This window comes from Cavia porcellus, unplaced genomic scaffold (genome assembly GCF_034190915.1).
Source record: "Cavia porcellus strain 051 isolate PalLab524CR breed Dunkin Hartley unplaced genomic scaffold, mCavPor4.1 scaffold_27, whole genome shotgun sequence".
NCBI lineage: Eukaryota > Metazoa > Chordata > Mammalia > Rodentia > Caviidae > Cavia > Cavia porcellus.
The window spans coordinates 33,167,466-33,189,265 of record NW_026947510.1 but is presented as its reverse complement, the minus strand read 5'-3'; the positions used below and the strand labels follow the sequence as shown (position 1 = coordinate 33,189,265).

At 46.5% G+C, this 21,800-nt stretch overlaps 1 protein-coding gene across 3 annotated transcripts; it reads left to right on the top strand.

Moving 5' to 3' along the window:
• Positions 1-1,565: 1,565 nt before the first annotated feature.
• On the top strand, positions 1,566-20,611 carry LOC100729913 (solute carrier family 2, facilitated glucose transporter member 3-like). Of its 3 annotated transcripts, none has more exons than XM_063238154.1 (11): positions 1,566-1,655; positions 2,849-2,938; positions 8,402-8,494; positions 9,031-9,191; positions 13,509-13,749; positions 15,563-15,725; positions 16,008-16,195; positions 18,147-18,251; positions 18,576-18,677; positions 19,080-19,283; positions 20,203-20,611. In XM_063238154.1, exons 2-11 carry the CDS (start codon positions 2,906-2,908, stop codon positions 20,359-20,361), a joined length of 1,449 nt encoding a protein of 482 aa, XP_063094224.1. In that variant the 5' UTR covers positions 1,566-1,655; positions 2,849-2,905; the 3' UTR covers positions 20,362-20,611. The 3 variants fall into 3 exon arrangements, with proteins under 3 accessions (XP_063094224.1, XP_063094225.1, XP_023421050.1); XM_063238155.1 differs by lacking the exon at positions 1,566-1,655 and adding an exon at positions 2,251-2,472; XM_023565282.2 differs by lacking the exon at positions 1,566-1,655 and having other exon boundaries at positions 2,800-2,938.
• The last annotated feature ends 1,189 nt before the right edge of the window (positions 20,612-21,800 follow it).

Genomic DNA, 21,800 nt, shown 5'->3' with positions numbered 1-21,800 from the left:
CCCTTGCAATGGCTATGTTGTGAGCAGCTCTGCAATTGACCTGATCCACCCACAATTCAAAAAGTTCCTTTCCACAATAATTCCTCTATACTTAAACATGCTTTAACTATTCCGTCCTTTGGAGCCACAATCTGTTGTCCTTTAAGTTCTGTTATACCTGGGGGAAAAGGGCTGTGTGGCCATAGGTAGGGGTAGCTTGTGTTAATTTTTTTAAAGTCGTAAAGGTTACAACTTCATGAAGATGTATAACTTGTCCTGGATTATTGGGAACTGGAACTTCAGTGACAGGGTGGACATATTTCTGAAAACTCCTTCACTGCCTCATCCAACTGATTTTTTTTAGTGCCAGTTGGAGGGAGAGAGAGAAAATGGCTCTACCCCCTGAGTAGCAGAAGTTTCATCCTGAGACACAAATTCTCACAGCTGAAGTCAAAAATTGTTGCTTGTGGCTCAGTTAATGTTAGTAGATAGCTGCTATTTTGCCATCCTTTTCTCACTTGGCACTTGATTTTAAAATAGTGCTCCAGGGCCCAGGAATTAGCTCAGCAGCATAAGGGCTTGCCTGGCAAGTACTATGTCATGAGTTTGATTTCCAGTACCAAAAAAAAAAAAAAAAAAATGAAATTACTCTGCCACTGAGCTAATAGCCCTGCAACCAGATTTAACAAATGCTGTAACTCTGGTATTCATTTTCCTTGCCTTTTATTGTTTTTGTTGTTCCATTTGTTTATTTTGTTTTGTTACAGTATGAGGACTGAACCTAGAATCTTTGCACTGAGCAGCAACCCAGATCATCCATTCATTCATTCACTCAGTCAATCAGTCAGTCTTTCATTTATTTATCGAGATAGAGTTTCACTATGTATTTCAGGCTGGGCTTGAACTGACTGTGTAGCCCAGGCTGGTTTCAAATTTGAAGTGATTCTTTTATCTCAGCGTCCTGAATACTGGGATTATAGGTGTGCACCACCATGCTCTGCTATGTATGTTTAATTAATAGTCCCAGAGGTGTTGCCAGTCACTTCCACCCAAACAACCACACAGTATGAACCCCAGGCGCTGCTGCCTCTGCCCACCACCTCCCTTCCCCTCCACTGCTGTGGCCCATGGTTTTAGCTTGATGTTCCCTCCCAACACTCTCGGACACACTTTGCACTGACTGTCGTCTCAAGGTATTTTTTTCTCATCAGTGCGGTGCACATAACTTTTTAAACTACCTGACAGCTGCTTCTCATGTCAAGTTCATTGAATATCTAAACAATGACTGCAACCACCCTTCTCCACAGTGGCGCCCTCCAGATACTCGTGAATACCGAGGCTGTGGACAGCGCCGCCCTGCTGGGCTTCCCCAGTACCGACATGATCAGCACAGCAAGTCAGGAGTTATGGGGCTGCCAGGAACCCCACACCAGGCCTTCCTATGAGTAGCTGTGCCAGGAGCTGAGGGGACATTAGGGGACAGAGACCCTTGAGTGTGGGCGGGGCTCTAGCCGGTGGGCGGGGTCTCAAGCTGGTGGGCGGAACCTTGTGTTGTGGGCGGGGCGGGGTCCTTGTGCCCTTTGACCCTAACGGTTTCCAACAGCCTCACTGGTCCTTAGGCCGAGCTCGCTCCAGGCCAGGCAGAGCCGGGAGCGCGGGCGGCTGCCGCGGGTGAGGTGCGTGGTGCGTGGTCCATGATCCGCGGTCCGAGCCGCCTTCGCGTTAGCGGGGCGGGTTGGGGTCGGGTTCCCGCGGCGTCGCCGGGCTGGCCTGGAGCTCGCGCCGCACCTCCTGCCTCAGCCTCCTGAGCGCGCACGTTTACAACCACATGGGAAAGGCACCCGGCGAGCGGCGCTGTTTTGGTTTTGCTTTTGTTTTTGGTGCCCAGGACCCGTGCGTTGAGCTAGGCTTACAGCCCTTTTAAAATATTATTTTCTACTTAATTTTTGAGACAGGGTGTAGCGCGCTTCGCTGACGTGCCTGGGCTGGGCTTGCGCCCGGGAACCTCCCGCCTCGGCCTCCCGGAGCGCCGAGTCCCGGCCCGCAGCCGGCCTGGGTGGGTTCGTTCCCGAACGCGACCGGCGGAGAGAGCGGCGCGGCCGGCGGAGCGAGGGGGTCGCGGGCGAGCAGGCGGCGCCAGACGCCGGGCCGTCCCGCCTCGGCCTCCCTGGCGGGGCGCTGTCTCGGGGCGTCGGCCGCGCAGGCCGGCCGAGGGGCAGAGGCGGGGGAGCGGCTGCACCGCCCGGGTCAGGAGCGTCGTCCCCGCCCGCAGCGTGAGGCCGTAAGGCCGCTGTGAGGCCGCGGGAAGTAGCGGTGTCCCATGCGGGAAAATGGGCCGCGTGCGGTGGGAAACAACTGCGAGCCCAGCACTCCGGAGGCTGAGACTGGAGGGTCACTTTGCGCTGAGACCCAGATGACAGATTTTTTTTGACAGCTGACGGAGAAGTTGTCCTAGTGGATGGGAAGCAAGGATTTGAGCAGAGGAGGACAGAGGTGCTGCTTCACCATACTGAGCGTGTCTTTCCCTTTTTCTCCCCAGAAGCCTTAACCTGATTAACATTCTTCCCCTTAGCTTGTGACCAGGGGAAAGAGCTGTACTGATGGCCCCAGAATTGAGTTTATCTGAGATACCGCAGAATCATATGGGATTTCACCCTTCAGGAGTATTTGTTGGAGTACTCCCAAGACTGTGGGTGGCTGAGGCAGGAGGATCCCAAGTCAAAGCCCACTCTAGGCAATTTAACGAAAACACAACCAGGGATGTAACCTGACCTGAAGGCCTTGGGTTCCATCTCCAGTATCACATCCATGTGCACACAGGAAAAGAAAACCAGAGTGACTAAATGACACATCCCTGACCACCTTACAGGAAGCTGTACCTTGAAGACAAAGTGACAGTAGAGTCTGTTCCTAGTGTCCAGGAGAGATGGAAAGGAATAATGTGGAGAGGAGACACAAGGTGAGTACCAGACCTGGATTAGAGGGCCCATGATGCCGGTGACCTTCCCATACTCATCGACTGCTGTGCCATGTGTGGTTTTGGGGAGATCACAGCAGGGAGCTGATCTAGTGCTCCTGAGTGTCTGTCATGCACACCCAGCTGCTTAGTAGTTCTGTTTATCTCTATGAGACAGGGTCTCGATGAGTAGCTGACCCTGAACTCACAGTGTAGTCCAGGCTGACCTCAAACTTGCATTGATCCTCCTGCCTCAGCTTTCCCAGTGCTGGGATTACAGATGTGCACCATGATGCCTGTCTTTATAACACTTTGATTTTGGTATTATCTGACCCAGCAGACATTCTCCCCACATGGTAGCAGGTGTGAATATCCCACAGTGCAAACTTGTGAGCACACTCGCCTTTGATACTAGAAGGTCTCAATCTTTAGTCCCTGCAGTCCCTTCCTCTGGACAGAACTGACTAAAGCTTTCCATGTTGAAATGCATCCATCCTACTTCCTCCTCTTTAGTTTCGGATAAAGAAAGATCTCACAAGGCCCAGAGTGTATAGGCCAGGCCAGGCCAGGCCAGGGCCTGTGGGGCGTCTAACCTCAAAGACCTCACTGCATGCTCACTGTGTCTGCTTAGCTCCAGCGCCCTGACTTGGAATCTGGTGGGATGCTCAATTGAGCCCATGGAAGGCCGCAGACCCTGTGCACCTCCCGAGCAGAGGGTCAGTGATTGCCCAGTATGAATGTTGTCCACTGTGGACCTATGCTGCAGGCTGGGGCTGGCCCTGAACTGACCGCTGAGTGTTGGAGCTTCTCACAGTCCACATCTGGGAGCCTTTGTGAGTGCACTCGCATAGCTCTCAGTGCAGTGGGTGCTCATCCTAACAGCCCTCCTTCACTGCAGCTGAAGTTTTCTCCTTTTAACTTTTTAGACTAGGTCTTGCTATGTATCCCAGGCTGAACTCCAATTCACAATCCTGCCTCAAACTCCCAACTGCTGGAATTACAGGTGTGAGCCACTATGCCCAGTTTAAACCAGTTTAACTTTTCTAAAGATAACCTGCTCAGACTACGATAACCAGAAAAGTGAGGCTCAGCTCTAACCCTTTCATTTTGTTTATTTATTTATTTATTTATTTGAGCTAGGGTCTCACCATGTACTTCAGTATTGCCTTGAACTCATTTTTGGAATTACTGGTGTGTGCCACCACACCTGGTTCATTTCTTTTCTTTTTCTTCTTTTTCCTTTTCCCCCCAAATCTGTTGTATTTCAAGGATAGAAAGAAAGAAAAAGAATAAGAAAAAAACTACGAAAAAATTTCAAATTAGGGAGCACATCAATTAGGGAGCAACAATGGTACACATATTGTGCATTGTCATCCCCAAATCATTCCTCATTTGTTTTCTTAGCAAAAAAGAAAGGTTTTGTTTTTGAGGCAGAGTTTCAATCAGTACTTCAGGATGTCTTCAAACTCACAGCTGTATTTAAACTCCTATCTCAGCCTCCTGAGAGCTGGGTTTACAGGTGGTCACTACCATGCCTTGTTGCAAGTGTTCTGTTTGTTACAGATTTCAGACATTGAAGACTTGTCTTGCTGGGTGTGGTGGTACAGGCCTCTAATGTCAGCTGAATCAGGAGATCTTGAGTTCAAGGCCAGCCTTGGCTGCATAGGGAGCTGGACCACACAGTGAGAGTTACATCCAAAAAGAACCTGGTTTGTCCAGATCTGCTGCTGTCAGTTTGGATTCTGGGCCCCCAACCAAAACCTGAAGGAAGATTCACGTCTTCTGGCTCCACCGCGAGCTGTTCTCCTTCACAGCCCTGCTCCAGCCTGCTTCAGCCCGGCTAAGAGCTTGAGGCCTGCAGGTCACAGAGTATCAGCAGCGTGGCCACTGAGGGCTCTCCTTCCTTAGACCCTGCTGTTCTCTCCCCTGTAGGAAGCTGTTTGACCAGGCCAGATTCCCCTGCTTGGCTCACCCTCACGCCCCGCCTGAGCTGCTCTTCTCGCCTTGCCGTGGTTATCCTTCATCCTCCTCCTGCCACCTTGTTCTTTCTTTGCTGTTCGTCTTGCTCAGCTATTTATCTCCCACTTTTCTTTTAAGAAACTCACCACCTACCAACCACTAGAATATTAATAAACCTTTCTATTTTTGTGAGACTCAATTGCCTTTGTCCCTTTTAAAATTTTTCTTGAAGGAAAATACCCAATTTTGTGAGGGTCAGAGCTTGTTTATCCTTTTCATGAAAGATCTCAGCTTCTTGGAGAACACCTGATAGATACACAGTGATACATGCCCAGCAAGCAGCAGCACAGTGGAACATGGTACTCGATCCATCCCAGGAAGCTGTGAGCTGAGACTGGAGGCTGAGTGTCCAGGTTCAGAGGGTGTCGGGTGAAGGCAATATTGAAGAACTAGGGGTGCACCCACGCACCAGTAGCCTCCACAGAGAAGGCCTGGCCTAGGGATTTGGGTTTCTTTCACCCCAGGTAAGATTATGCAAAGCAGAGGGCGAGCAGGGCTAGAAACTGGCCAAATCCTCCCCACAGTTGTTTGACTGTCCTTCCCACCAACGCTATCTTCAGCCTGTGATCAAAAAGCAATTGTTTTCTTTTAATCTCTTTAAAATAAAAATAAATAAATATATGAACTCTCAAAAAAAAAAAAAACCAGGTAATTATAAGTTCTTTTTGGCTATGCTTCTTCAAGTCACTCTAAATCTGGTAATATTGTCACTCAACCTTCTTTTCTATCAGTAGATCTGTTTCCAAGTGATTGCAGATCAACTGAGCAGATGCCAGAGCAAAAAGTAATGAATCTGCCCTCCTTCTAAGCTTTTCTGGTAGTATTTTGTCTGTGAAACTAAGAGGCGGTTTGGTTACTGCTTTCCTAAAAGGAATGAGGTTTTGTTGACTGAAAGAGGTGGCTCTCGCACCAACTCCTAGCTCTTGCCTAAGACTTGCAAAGGACTAGGACCATGGGGACATACAGGGTGAGAATGATCCAGACACTGATCATTGGTGGTGCTTGGGGGACACTCAGAAGGAAACCTTTACTACTGTGTACTCCAGGCCACCAGGCGGCCTCCTCCAGCCTGTGATGCTCCTGTGGGTCTCTCAGTGTCTGATCTGACAGGAATCATGCAAGTTTCCTTCCCTTCTCAGAGGAAAGTCAGTGAGGAGTCCACTCCTCCGGGTTATTTTGTGGAACAGCAGTATGCTCGGAGTGGGGCTGGTGCAGGTTCAGGGGCCGCAGGGGTCAGCTCCACTAGAGAGACCTGACTGAGGCCCAGGCTTGGCGTGGGAATAAGGTCGCAGCCCAGCCATCTGTCCTGTGGGAATCATCACCCTGACCTGTGCAAGTCCCCAAATCCTGAGGAAAGTGAATTTCACTTGTCCTTGTTGTGGTCGTGAGTGTAGGACATACTGATTAGTATCGTGTATTGTGTGTTGTGTGTGCAGTGTTTGTAGGGAGAAAGGCATTTTTGCTAAGATAAATTCATTCAAAATTAAAGAAAGTTATGAGAAGGGATAAAGAAAAGTGGCACAGAAGGAAAGGCCCTCAGAGATGGAAAGTGCTGAGAGAAGAGGTTGTGTGGTTTGGGTGATGGGGTTTTTGTTTGTTTGTTTGTTTGTTTCATTGTGTGTGTGTGGGGGGGGGGTTTGTGTTTTTTTTTTGTCCTTTAAGACAGAGTCTCACCAATGATTCACTATGATATCCATTCTGATTTGATTACTACCTGTTTTTGTAGGTCTACACTATCTACAAAGTTGTATTTCTGTTAATTCTGTTATGTACTGATATGCTCAATTATGCTTTGTCTGATGCTATAGCAAATTCTATTGATGATAACAAGAAATAGCACAGTGACCCAGGTAGAACTCTTCATACGGCAGATTTGTATGTCTTTTTAGTTTTATATGTCTATAGGAAAAAGTTTAGTTCTGTCCTGCTTTATTATGTTTCTCCCTCTAATATAGAAAGGATAGAAATACACATTAAGACTCATGATTATGTAAAACCTATAAACAGTTTATGAGAACTGATCTGATGACACATGATGAAATGAACAAAAACTTTGAAGGAAAAAAAGTGACACTGCAGTACCCAGTGCTGATTCCGGAGTATTATGATGTGAAATCCAGCAATACTATTAATCTTTGTTCAGAAGGATTTTAATGTAATAAATTGTGTTAGGTCTCAACATAAATGAAGATATGGATAAATGCGTACATGTCTATATAGGATTGATAGCCATAATACATAGGTTTTGTTGGATAGTTGAACAGAACTGTTTGCAGTCTCTCTGGTTGAAATCCCATATATATGCTCCACTTGTGTACCTTGAGCAACTATTTATAGGGGGACAATATGTATACATCAGCTAGTGATTTATTGCTATTTCTTTTCTTTGAAACTATGTACTATTTCTGCTCGTTTTCTATTTTGTTTTGTCTTTCTTTAAATTAAAAAAAATTTTTTTAAAAAAGAAGACAGGGTCTCACTATGTAGCCCAGGCTGGCCTTGACTCACAGTGATCCTCCTGCCTCAGCCTCCCGAGTGCTGCTAGGATCACAGCTGGGCAGGAACATGCCAGGCAGAAGAGGTTCTAATAAAAAGATTAAAGGGAAAGCTTCACCCAGGCAGCTGCCCCCCCCCCCAACTTGGGCTGAGCTGGGCCTGAGCTGGCTGGGAGGCCCTGGGAAGGTCACTCCCACTGTAGCTCCCAGTCTGCTGCCGCCTGACCTGAGAGGAAAGGGTAGAGTAGCAAACATGGTCCCCTCCTGGGGACCATGGAGGGCGCCCTCTGAGGCCACCTCAGAGGGCAGCCGCTTGACCTCCCGAGTGGCTGACTCATAGCAAGGTGAGAGCCAGCTGCTTGACTGGGTTCCCTCCCCACAAGGTGTCTCCTCCTGTGCTGGAAGTGGGTGAGGCTCCCTTGCTGGGGGTGGGGAGCAAAGGACAACGCCAGGGAGGCCAGGCTCACTGTGGGTGCAGCAGGTTCTGCAGTGCAGGGAAAAGAGCAGCCTGCTCCAGTGCCAGCACTGCTGCTCAGGCTCCTGCAGCGTCGTCTGTGGGTCCAGCGATCTTGTTGGGTCTACAATGACTCATGTCGACTTTCACAAAATTTTCAAAAATCTCATTACATTCTTGTCATCATCATAACCCTCTTAGGTCAAATTCAAATACGGTATATGTCCATAACTAACAGGAGACAAACGTCAGTAAAATAGTTTCAAGGACTAGCTGGTGGGGGGGGGGTGCCCCTGTAATCCCAACAGTCTGAGAGATGAAGGCAGGAGAATCACAAATTCAAGCCCCGAGGGGCAATTCATCAAAACTGTATGGAAAAGTTAAAAAGTCCTGGGGATGCAGCTCAGTGCAAGGACCCTGGGTTCAGTCCTCAATACAAAGAAAGATTTTAAAAGTTGTAAATGCTGCTTCTCTCCTCCCCTGTCATTCTACACTCAGGTGACCCCATCTCTGGTCTTTGCCATCTCCATCGCTGCAATCGGCTCTTTCCAGTTCGGCTACAACGCTGGGGTCATCAATGCTCCCGAGATGGTGAGTATCGGGTGCTAAGGATTATAACTGGGAACGGGGAGTAGGAAAGCGAATTTAATGGGCGGGGTGTCATTTCATGGTGGAGGAGCATTTGCCTAGCACGCAGGAGATGCTGGGTTTAATCTCTAGCATTGAGGGGAAACTTTTAAAACTTAGAATTTAGAACTTTGTATCTCAAATGTCTGGGTTAAGACAGGCAGTGGTAAACATGTTGGGTCACTTTACTGAAGCCACAACACTCATTTGCTGCACCTCACCGCGAGCAGGGCTGGCTCCTCTGAGCCCCTCCCGCTGGCTGGGCTTCCCACTGGTCCCTCGCTGTGAGGAGGCAGAGGGCCGGGCAGAGCACGCACACCAGTGCTGCCACCTGCTGTCCACTTTCTAGGACAGGCCTTCTGCACTTCTCGCAGAGCTACCCCAGTCTGGGCTGCTCTCTTCCATCCCCATCTAGTCATGACAGGAGGAAATGATCCCTGCTCTCTGGTTCCTGTCCACCTGTTTCAGTCTGTCCTCTCACCAACCATTTTATTTTGCAGATCATTACAGAATTTATCAACAGCACCTTGTCCCAGAAGTTGGGTAACCCTCCCAGCAAGGAGCTGCTCACGACTCTCTGGTCCTTGTCTGTGGCTATATTCTCAGTGGGCGGAATGCTTGGCTCCTTTTCCGTTGGACTCTTTGTCAACCGCTTTGGCAGGTATGGGGCCCAAACTGGCCAAGGAAGTGGACTGTACTGGTGGCGCTGAGGACAAACACAAAGAATTAGGTCAGGGAGGTGGGGGCATCTGAGTGAGCTAGGGGATCTGGTCAAGCTGGCCCTGGATGGGACTGTCATGGCATCGAGTCCACAACTGAGCTTGGGTTCCAGTCCAGTGACAGTCCTTAATATAGCTCAGGATGGTGCAGTAATGTTCCCAGAAACACTTATTCTTTGGAGTTTCTTTTGTTTGCTTGCTTGTTTGTTTTTTGTCTCTTTGAGACAGGGTCTCATTATGCAGTTCAGGCTGGTCTTGAGCTCACTTTGTAGCCCAGGTTGCTTTCAAACTGGAGACAATCCTCCTGCCTCAGTCTCCTGAGTGATGAGATTATAGGCATGAACCACCACTTCTGGCAAAACACACTTTATTTGGAAAGTCAGAACTTAACCTGCCTTTCTTGAAAAAGTGAGAGGGGTCATGAAAATCTTTTCACTGTTTTACATAGAAAATATTTTTATAAACCTTGGTTTTGAATAAATGTGGACAGTGGTTAAATAACTGAATTTTTTCCCCTAAAGACAAATAATCTCACTCAACATGGTTTAATAAAATTCTACAGAAATGTTTAGTAATGAATGAGGGAACCATTTAGCTTTAAGGTAGATGTTCTTCACATGCAAATGCATTTAAATTTAACATTAAGCCAGCATGATGACACAGGCATATAATCCCAGCATTTAGGAGACTGAAGCAGAGGATCCTTGCAAGTTCAAGACCAGCCTAGGCTACAAGGTAAGCTCAAGGCCAGCCTGAACTGCATAGGGAGGCCATATCTCAAAAGGACAAAGCATAAATAAATCAATTTAACATCAATGAAGCAGCCGGCTTTTAGCATTACAATGTTTGATTTTTTATTTTTCTTTCTTTCTTTCTTTCTTCCTTTCTTTTTCTTTCTCTCTTTCTTTTTCTTTCTTTCTTTCTTTTTTTTTTTTTTTTTTTTTTTTTTTCTGTATCAGGAATCAATCTCAAGGCCCTGGGCTTGCCAGGCAGGCCCTGTGCTGCTGAGCTGCATCCCTGGCCTGTTTTGTTTTCTTGTTCTGGTGATCAAACTCAGTCCTCAGGATTGCTAGGCAAGTGCTATACTATTAACCTCATTTCCAGCTTCTAAAGTCATTAGAATTTTAAATCTACTAACTTGAGACACTGAGGCAGGAGGATTTTGAATTCAAGGCTAGTCTGAGCTACATAGTTCAAGGACAACCCTGTCTCAACAAAACAAAACAAAACAAACAAACAAATAAAAGCTGGTCGTAGTAGCAAACACCTGTAATCCCAGCACTGGGAAAACTGAGGCAAGAAGATCACCATGAATTTAAGGCCAGCCTGCACTACATAGTGAGATCCTGCCTCAAACAAATAAACAAACAAACAAACCTTAATGTAGGGCTGGGGATTTAGCTCAGCAGTGTAAGCCTCTGCTTGGCAAGTGCAAGATTGTGAGTTTGATCCTGAGTAGCAAAAAATAAAAAATAAAAAACAAAAACTTGATGTGGCTTTCTTTGGTTCATTACCGAAATGACCTAATAGAGGAGGGGTCCTAAAGAAAGAAATGAAGAGAAAGATGCAAATGAGGAAGGAAGAGTGGTTCTCTTCCTGGTGGCTCCCCACTGGTGTTACCCATTTTGTAACCCTTGGAGAGTTTTTAAGTCCTAGTATCAGGTTTCTCCTGGACCAGTTAAGCTCCCCCATCTGATGTGAGACCCACACATGCATCAGGTTTTACCAAAACTCTCACTAATCGCCATGGTCCATGCCAGGGAGACTCACTGGAGAGCTGTGATGCCGGTACTTCACCAACATGTGCTGTAGCTTTGCAGTCTTTTTTCGTCTGGGTGTTTTGGGGGGTTTATTTGTTTGTTTTTTGAGATGGGGTCTCCCTTCATTGCCTAGACTGACCTCAAAGTTAGAGCAATCTTTCTGCCTCAGCTTCCTGAGTTCTGGGATTACAGGTGAGGGCTGATAGAATTTTTTGGTGTAGAAGGGAACCATCTGATAGGATTTTGGCATGGCTGAAAAGATAAGAAATATGAAATAAAAGTGACCTTTTATTTTAAGAATGTGGGGAGAGACCCCCTGACCGTCAGGGGTCTGGCATTCTCTCTGGGGTCTGGCATTCTCTCTGTCAGACACGTGGTGTAGGGGCATACATATAGCTTAGGTTTGAGGTGGTGCCTAAGGGGCATTAGTGATGCACAGGTAGCCCACTGGTATTCATTTCGCACCACAGGTGAATTCCTAGGGGCAAGGAAGATAGAGCCCCTTGGTTCCGCCTCCAAGCTTCCCACTGGCCACAGTGTCCCATATGGGGCAAAATCCTTTCACTTTTTCAGGATAAATAAAAGCCTTTCCCACAACCAAGGAGACTGCTGATATACTTACTAAAGTCCTGTTACAGCAAATCATCGCAAAGACTGCAACCAAGTTAGATCGACCCATATCTGGTCTTCTTGACAACCTCAACAGCAATCAAAGTTGCTAGACTGCTATCCTGGTTTCACATCACTCACGCTAAGTGACGCCCTTCCGGCCCTAGAAGTCTCTCCACACATTCTTAAAATAAAAGGTTGCTTTTTTTTTTTTTTTAAAGGCTAGTCAAGTGAAGCAGTGGGAGTGGAGAAGGAACAAAGAAATCTGTAACTGGTTGTGATCGATTAGTTGTAAACACCACTGCACTTGGACCAGCCAAAATGTCGCTTTTATTTCATATTTCTTACCTTTTCAGCTGCGCCAAAATCCCATCAGATGGTTCCCTTCCACGCCAAAAAATTCTATCAAGGGCCACACACCAAGTTTCAGTGTAATGTTATTGCTGGTTTATGATGCTGCAGTGCTTTGCATCTGGGGTTTAACACACAAATGCAGCAATTTATTATTTTACACTGTTGTCAGTGCTAATCGTGAATGACGTCAGTACAGCTAGAGGAGAGCTGAAGCTGACTGCCTTTTGAGTATATATAATTCTGTGATGGAGGAAACATTTTATCTGAAGTGTTTTAAAATCAGTACAATATTCATGCTCTCTAAGCAACTACAGTGCTTGAAATGCAGTAAAATGAAGATGCATAGAGACAGGATTTAGCACATCTCCATTTTGGTGTTTTTAAAATTTTTTTATTTTTGAGATATGGTCACTGAATTTCCCAAGCTGACTTCAAACTTGAAATGTTTCCACCTCAGCCTGCAACGTAGTTGGGATTATAAGCCTTTGCCACCTTGTCTGACCTCAAAAAATGTCTCTAGGGGGTGGGACAGCATTTCCCAAAGTACTGTGGAGGGCAGTTCTCAGACTTGAACTTGTGAACTTGTGGCAGACCACCTTGAGGATTTGTTTTGGCCTTTTTTTTTTTTTTTTTTTTTTTTTTTTTTTGGTACTGAAGGTCTAACTCATGACCTCATGCTTGCCAGACGGGTGCTTATGTCACTAAGCTAAACCCCTGGCCCCATTTTTTGTCCATTTTTAATATTTGACTGCATATCAGCAGTGTGTAATGATTATATTCATCGTGGGATTTGTACATAATGCTTCTTAACTCTTGTGACTTCCACTCAGGACTTTTTAGAATACAGATTCCTGGGCCCTGGCCCTTGGGTGAGACCTAATGATGAAGCTAGGGGAGGGGAGAATTGTAATTTGTAGCAGATTACTAACTGCTGTGAGCTTGTGAGCCACTCTGAGGACCACTGGCCTGACGTGCTTGCTTAATACCAGGATAGTAGGGCTTGGTGGTAGGCGCCTGTCACCTCAGCAGCAAGGATGCTGAGGCAGCTGTGCTACGTAGTGAGTTCATGGCTGCCTGAGGCCTTGTGTGAAAAAAATCCTAGGCTACAGTTGGGTCTTGCAGAAGAAATCTCAAGCAACAGCTAGGTCAGTTGGTGAGATGCCTGCTAGCATGTGTAAGGTTCGGGGTTTGATCCCCAGCACCATCAAAAACAGATCTTAAATTTTCCTTTTTTTTTTTTTTTTTTTTTTTAAAGGTAGGAATATTTCTTAGGGAATAGGAGAAGCTCCTGAGAGACAGGTGGGGCCCAGAATGGGTTGCCCAGACCTTAAGTTTTCTAGGTGAGTTTGATACATAAAGAAGTGTAAAAAGATAACAAAAAACCTTGATTCAGCCTACACCAATTTGAAGTGTTTTGACAGTAGAAACTGGGAAATAAAAGTTAAACAAAAGAAGGGCAGCTGTGGCCGGGAGGGGCAGGAGGGAAGGGAGAGCGGCCTGCTGGGCGCTTGGGCTCAGTCGTCTCTGAATCTGCAGGCGCAACTCCATGCTCATGGTCAACGTGCTGGTGGTGGTCAGCGGCTGCCTCATGGGCTTCTGCAAGATGGCCAAGTCCGTGGAGATGCTGATCCTGGGCCGCTTGATCACGGGCATCTTCTGCGGGCTCTGCACGGGGTTCGTGCCCATGTACATCGGAGAGGTGTCTCCCATCAGACTGCGGGGCGCCTTTGGTACCCTCCACCAGCTGGGCATCGTTGTCGGGATCCTGGTGGCGCAGGTATCTGGGAGTTTGTCCCTGAGTGAGTGTTCATTTCCTGCCCGCTGAATGAATTCACAGACAGCGAGCTCAAGAAAAGATGGGACATATTCAGTGAAGTGTATTTCAGACAGCATGATTCCTAGGACTCCATTGTAGCTAACAAAACCAGCAGGATAAAAAAAGGAGAAGAAATAGAACGTTACCTTTTTATATGGTAAAAGAATGGGCCAGGCCTGGTGCCACATGTCTGTAATCCCAGCACTCAGGAGGCTGAGGCAGGATTCAAGACTAGACTGAACTACATAGTGAGACCCCCATCTCAAAAAACACCCCAAACCAACAACAAAGAATGGACAACTTTTTTTAAAAAATTAAGGTTATAAGCCGGGCGTGTTGGTTTATGCCTATAATTCCAGCACCAAGAATCTGAAGCAGGAGGATCATTGCAAGTTTGAGACCAGCCTGGGCTACAAGGTGAGCTCAAGGCCAGCCCAAACTGCCTAGCAAGACCCTGTCTCAAAAAATAAAACAAAACACCCAAATAAGGTTATAGGTACATTTTAGATATACTTGATGATTGCATACATAATAGGGAATTTCTAACTGTACATGCTATATATTGATTCTTTTTTTGCCATTGTCCTCTCCTTCTAGCAAACTCCTGTTTACAAAAGCTTTGTCTCCATTTTTCTGTCTTTTTTATTCCTTTTCCCTTCCTTTCTCTCTTCCTAGTTATCCTTCCCATTTGAACGTTTTCTTCCTATTTCACAATATCTGTTGTACATTTTGGTCCTGATTTACACTTTCTTACACCAGAGAAACCATGCAATATTCACACATGTGTGTCCAACTTAATTTTACTCTTATGGTCTCAAGGTACACTCATTTACCTAGAAATGTCTCAAGTGTATCCTTCTTTGTGGCCAAATAATACTCCATTGTATATAAAATCCACATATTAATCCATTCATTGGTTAATGGGCATTTGGGCTGTAGCCAAGATTTACCTATTACAAACTGTATATAGTCATGTATATATCGCTGTGGGTATCATGTTTTTAACTCTTTCAGGAAGTTACCAAGAAGGAGAATAGTTGGGTCAAATGGAATGTCTAGTTCCAGGTTTGGTTTGGTTTTGTGTTTAGTCTTTTTCAGACAGAGTCTCATTATGCAGTTCAGGCTGACATTGAGCTCACTTTGTAGCCCAGGCTGGTCTGAAACTTGCAACAATCCTCCTGCTTCAGCTTCCCAGAGTGCTGGGATTTTAGGGATTTGCTACCATGTTCATGTTTTTTGGTTTTGTTTTTTTGGTACCAGGGATCAAACTCAGGTAGGCAAGTGCTTTTGCCACTGAGTTAAATCCCTGACTCCAAGTCTCAGTTTTTTGAGTAATTTCCATATAATAATTCCAATACTGGTTGGAATAATTCCAATACCAATTTATGTGTCCACTAACAATAGAGAAGAGTTCCTTTCTACCCCAGCCCTGTCTATATTTTTCACTGGTTGACTGGCTGATTTCTTGATGATAGACATTCTTTCTGGGGTGAGATGGAATCTCAACATACTTTTTATTTTCATCTTTCAAATAACCAGTGTTGTTGAGCACTTTTTTCATATATTTATTTGCCATTAGTAATTCTCCATCTGAATAGTGTTTTGTGCCCCTCTGAGGTGCTGATTTTTGGATTGTTTTTTATATTGAGGGGTCTGACCTTTTTATTTTTGAATTGTTTATATATTCTAGATGTCTTAGATGACTTTTTTAGAAGTTGAACTTTGTGTTCTACAAAATGTGGGCTTTGTGACATTATCTTTATCTGGTTTCTAGATCTTTGGCCTGAAGTTCATCTTGGGGACTGAGGAACGCTGGCCTGTGCTGCTGGGTGGCACCGTCCTCCCAGCCATCTTGCAAAGTGTAGCGCTTCCTTTCTGCCCTGAAAGTCCTAGATTTTTGCTGATTAACAGAAATGAGGAGGAGCGCGCTACAGAGAGTGAGTGCCCTTCATGCCTCACACTAGGAATGGGGGCTTCAATTTGTTAGTGAGAGGGGGCTCAATCTGTTTCTCCCCTTTCCCCTGCTCCTCAGGACTGGGTGAAGAAGTCTTCAGCTTCTCTAATGCCAAACCTGAGCCCCTGTGGGACAGGGTGGAGGGGAGCTGAGGTGCTGGTGCCCTGGTCCCTTGCTCTATGCAGCTCCTTCCCCACTGCCACATGAGCAGACCAACATGGGTGGCATGCTCTCTTTATTCTCTCCCCTTGGTTCTTCTCACCAGTTCTCCAGCGACTGTGGGGCACCCAGGACGTGTTTCAGGACATCCAGGAGATGAAGGACGAGAGTGTACAGATGAGCCAGGAGCCTACAGTCACCGTGCTAGAGCTCTTCAGATCCCGCAAATACCAGCAGCCCATCCTGATCGCCATCATGCTGCAGCTCTCCCAGCAGCTCTCGGGGATCAATGCTGTGAGTGTCCATGCTTGGGTCAGGCACCCGCAGTGTTTCTCCTGTGACACTGCCAGCCCCATGTGACACTCATGCCCGTGTCCCAGCTCTGTGGTAGATGGAGGCTGGTGGATTGCAAGGGCCAGCCTGACAACACAGCAAGAGCCTATCTAAAACAAATGATAAACTCACAGGCCTTCTTCAAGGAGGGTACAAGCTGTTTTCTCAGTCTGGGAAGACAAAAATTGATAGTTCACAGAAGCATCTCAAGTGATTTCAATGGATTCCAGTCTGGTATTTGCTTATTGGAAGATGATGATATGCATATGTTACATTGCTAGGAACCTGCACCAGGAAATTGGGGGGCAGCAGGCCTGGAACTACATTGAGGCACCTGGGGCAGGCACAGCCTGGGAGGAGGCGCTTATTAAAATGCAACATGAGTCCCTCCTGGGTTGCCTTGCCCTAGCCAGGCGCTGAGAGTTTTGATCAAAAAACCACCAGGAGCTGGGTGTGGTGGCCTGTAATCCCAGCACTGCCAAGGCAGGAGAAGCTCAAGCTCTAACCTAGCCTGGGCAATTTAGCAAAACCTTGTCTCAGAATAATAAGGGCTGGGAATGTAGCTCAGTGTATCCAAACTCTTACCCACCGGATCTCCCCTACTGCACTACTACCACCATTTTGTACTTAGAATTGAACTCTGGGTCTTTACACTGAACTACTTCTGAGCTCTTTTTCTGTTTTGGCAGAGAGTTTCACTAAATCACTAAACTCCACAGGTTGGGGTTAGCCTTGCAATCCTCCTGCCTCAGCCTTCCAGAATGCTAGGACATTAGGTGTGTTCCACCATGCCTGGCTAAATATTCATGATTCCTGTGTTGGATACTAGGCATCAGGAGAGTTATTTCCTGAGAATCTAAATGCCAATATAGAGTACTACCTTCACTGTGTTTATTAGGAAGACAAAGGAATGTTGCTATAGCAGCTAAGACTCTGCGTGAGAGAGTTCATTTGTTTTCATGAAGTCTGACTCCACTATCAATACCTGTAGAGTAAGTGTAGCAGTCCAGCAAATAATAAGGGTTGGCATGTCACTCTGGTAAGAGTACTTGCCAAGCACATAGCACAACCCTGGGTTCCATCCCCAACACCCCAAAAGACAAAACAAAGCCATAAAAAGTCATATGCTAAAGAATACTTTATATCCATAGTATATATTAAATAAAATTAGCAGCTGGTATTGTGTTCTGAATCCCTTGGAAAGAGCACAGCGCTGAGATATCCAGTGCAAGCTCTTCTTCTTTTTTTGTTTTTGAGACAGAGTTTCACTGTGCAGGTCCAGCTGGCATTGAACTCACTTTGTAGCCCTGAGCCCACAGCGATCCTCCTGCCTCAGTCTCCCAAGTGTTGGGATTATAGGTGTGTGCTGCCAATGGCAACTAGGATCAGCACAAACCCTTATTAAATGAGCAGACTTAGAGGGTTGTTGTGACACAAGTCTGTGGAGGCTGAACCAGGATTGTCTCAAGTTCAAGGCCAGACTGGACTGACAGAATAAAGCCAGCCTGAACTACATAGCAAGACCCTACCTAAACCAAAAGAAGAGGGCAGAGGGGCTATGGTTACTCATCCCGTGTCCTCTCTATCAAGCTGACACATCAATGTGCCTGCCAGTTTTGAAGTTTTGGGATACAGACTGAGAAGAACTTAAACCTTTCCGTAAGTTAACAAAGTGGATATAAGGAGGAGTAAACATACAGTGGGAACATGTGTTACAAGGAGAAGTAAAAATCACTGGCTGGGATGGAAAATTAAGCAGATGCAGGTCAGAGGCAGAAGATAATTCATTTGCAGAAAGAATCATAAGGAAACTCCAAAAAAAATTCAGCTGCTGACATTGAGTTTCTTTTTTGAGCGTTCTGTGTAACTGTTCTGTACAGTCAGCACAGTTGCATCATTTGGTTCCTGTTAGGTGTTCTATTATTCAACTGGAATCTTCAAGGATGCAGGCGTCCAGGAGCCCATCTACGCCACCATTGGAGCGGGCGTGGTTAACACCATCTTCACTGTGGTTTCTGTAAGTTGCAAGGCAGGATCCCGTGGGGGAGGAAAGGGTTCTCATTACAGATGTCAAAGGTTTGCTGATTAGCTTTTAGCCTCCTGACATCTTTTAAACAAAGCTTTTCTGTTTTCTTCCTCTTTGGGAAAAACAATATTGCATGATGGGTGCAAGGAGTCTTTGCCTCCTAGCAAACAAGAGAGGACTACAGTAGGTTACAGAGGGCACAGGAGAGGGGCGCTGTGGCTGGAACAGCTGCCCTGCTTTTCGTAAGGCAGGATTGAAGTCATGCACACAGGGATCTCATGAGCGGGACACAGCAGTGTCGTGTCATTGTCCTAGGTGTTTCTGGTGGAAAGTGTGGGAAGAAGGAGCCTGCACATGATCGGCCTCGGCGGCATGGCTGTTTGTTCCATCATCATGACAGTCTCTCTGTTGCTGAAGGTGAGCGCCCTGTGATTGACAGGGAGCTGGAAGGTGGTATGGAGAGGTCACAGGTGACAGGGCACAGGTGGCTGACTTTGGAGATCACTGATAAAGTCATGTTATCCAGGTGGTGTGGCACATGCCTGTAATCTCAGTGTGTGGGAAGCTGAGGCAGGAAAATCACCATGAGATCAAGACCTTGTCCCAAAAAAGAAAAGCAGTGGACTTGAGGGTAGTCCCATTTTACGGATGGTGAAATGATCTCAGTGGAAAATGATATATGTGGACTGACATAGCTAGCACCACAAAAGGTGCTTGCCTGGGTCCCCATGTTGCATGTGCCTGAGACAGGAAAAAGCCATATTGCCAGAGCTCTCATGCTGTCTGTAACCCTGTCTCTTCCCTCCCTTCCCCTTGCAGAGCACGTACAGTTTCATGAGCTACATCTGCATCACAGCTATTTTGATCTACGTGGCCTTCTTTGAGATCGGACCCGGCCCCATCCCCTGGTTCATCGTGGCCGAGCTCTTCAGCCAGGGACCCCGCCCAGCCGCCATGGCTGTGGCTGGTTGCTCTAACTGGACCTCCAACTTTTTGGTTGGACTGCTCTTCCCCTTGGCTGCAGTAAGTAAATGAAAATTCCACCAATGTCAACATGTTTAAGATACAGCACCATCATCTTTGTTGAATCTGTGAAAAGTTAGCAAAAGGGACTTTAAATCAGACCTCCTTTCTCAATTTCAATGAAATACAGAATAAAAGAATGCAGGTTGACTCAGGAGGGCAAACCCAGGAACTTGGAAAGAATCACGAATCTGAGTGTGGTGTGGCAGTTCATAGCCATTATCCTAGCATTCAGGAGGCTGAGTCAGAAAGATCATACATCTGAGACCAGGCTAGCAGATTACCCCTACATGAGGCAAGTTTGCCTAGAAAAGAATGGTAGTGATATGCCCCAAACCTTCCAAACCAACGCTTCATCACCAGCCTGAATTAGCCCTGTCTGTGATCCTAAAGGCTCACTCACTCAGTTAAGCTAGGGTCTAACAAATCAACTAGACCCCATTATAAAATGACCTGGGGACACTGGCATTGTGGTGCATACCTGTAATCTCAGCACGCAGAGGTAGAGGCAGGGGGATTGCTGCGAGTTCAAAGTCAGTTTGAACTATATAGTGAGTATCTGTCTCAAAAATAAAGTAAAATAAAATGACCCTGAGCTGATGTGTTTGGATTTGGCAGTGGGCTTCTACAACCCCTTCTTACTTGCATGAGATTTTTCAGAAACCAGATTTTAGGGTAGACCAGACTGGTAGGTGTTTATAGGCAGCTGCCTTTAGTAAACAAGAAAGGTACAACACCAATTCCAGAGAAATACAATAGCTAAACATTGGCGTCAGAAATAAGCCTCAGAGAAGCGGTACCTTCTCATTCAGGTAGGGGCTGGTTATAGCTTGAGGCCTCTGGAGACACAGATGTGGAGCTTGTATTCGCCAGGGACAAAGTTGCATAATTAATATCAACCTTCCCTTTCTTTCACTAGGCCTCTTTAGGTGCGTATGTTTTTCTCATCTTCGCTGGCTTCCTGATTATCTTTCTGCTCTTCACCTTCTTCAACGTCCCCGAGACCCGAGGCAGGACTTTTGAGGAAATCACTCGCACCTTTGAAGGGAACACTCGGGTCTCCCTGGGACCTGGCTAGATCCAGGCTCTGGAGCTGAAGAGCCTGCAGTGCCCCCAGGACCCAGCTCAGCTGCTGGTATCTGGGCCACCTCCGCCAGGACCGCGGACAGCGACCTCCCACCTAGGGAAGCCCCCAGCCTAGGAGCCCAGGACTGACTGCTCCAGCGCTGCCGCCCCTGTCTGTCTCGCCCTCAGCAACATTAAATATTTCCAAATGGATTTTCTACTGTGAATGTTCTTTGATTTGAAATAAAAGTTCTAAATGCACATATCACAGACTCATTATTTGTTCTTTCTATAACAACATAATGAGCTTTAATCCTGGCTGAGCTGTTCAGTACCTGTTGTGACACTGAGAAAGGTTTTTAGAGTCCCATATACACGAAAATAGCAATACTTTCTTATCAAGCAGATCAAATGAAAAGGCCTTGTTTTAGTCATTTCGTTGCTGATTCAATATACTGGACACCCGAAGTTAAAGAGGGAAAGATTTATTAAGCTCTGTTTCAGTCCATAGTCTGCTGGCTCAGTCAGAGGAGCAGCACAAACAGTTCATGAAAAAGAGAGCAAAGCAGGGTTTAACCGCAATTAACCGCAACTCTTTCTCTCCCTTACATCTTATTCAAACTATTCAGGACAGGTAGCACTCAACACCCTTAATTCTAGTGACCTGGAGTCTCCCATTACACCATGAATCATCCCAATCACACTCTAAGCCAACATCTCGGAAATCGCCCCACCTAGGATTGCATGAGGTTTTGGGGACATCTAGACACAAACCCTAGCGCCTGTAGCCTGAGTGATGCCATCTTGCCACCAAGTGCTGCAGCACATGTCACAACCATTAAGGACTCTGGCTTTGCCATCACTGGACCAGAGATGGCTCCTGGTCTGGAATAGCCCGTAACAGTGTTTCCTTCTGCAGTGTTGTCGGTAGCCCCTGTGTGATAACCACTTTCCCCTGGGTCAGACACCCCAGCAGCCAGTGCTGCTCCCCTAGTTCATCTCCTCAGGGTCACTGTGCTGTGTCCCTGGACTCCGTCTTCCTTTCTCCTGCCTGAGCCAGGAGCTGGGGAGACAGTGCAGAGCTCCCTCTCCTTTGTCTTCACTGGAGTCCATTTCTTCACATTCTCTGTGGGCTCCAATTTGCCCTTCAGATCCTTCCTGGCTCCCAGGGATCCCCCTTCCTACTTCTCCCTTCCTGTTGTTGTTCTCCAGTGTTGGATTCTGAATCTCCAAAGGTTGCTTTGTCGCTGCGCACAGCTCTTCCATCCTCTCCAGACCCCTTTTAGTGTTTATTTTGAGACACAGTCTCACTATATCCCCCAGACAGGCAAGACTATGATCCTCCTTCCTCATGTTGTCAAGCACTTAGATTACAGGGCCAAGTAGCTTGGTTGATATTCTTTGAATTCAACTTGGAATCGAAGTGTGGCTTCCGTGTTTGGGTGGCACCCA

Excerpts from the sequence above, each read along its gene's own strand:
- LOC100729913 (XM_063238154.1), top strand. The coding sequence starts at position 2,906 with ATGGAAAGGAATAATGTGGAGAGGAGACACAAG. Across the intron at positions 16,196-18,146 it reads AGCTCTCGGGGATCAATGCT|GTGTTCTATTATTCAACTGG; the intron begins GTGAGTGTCCAT and ends GGTTCCTGTTAG. Across the intron at positions 18,678-19,079 it reads CAGTCTCTCTGTTGCTGAAG|AGCACGTACAGTTTCATGAG; the intron begins GTGAGCGCCCTG and ends TTCCCCTTGCAG.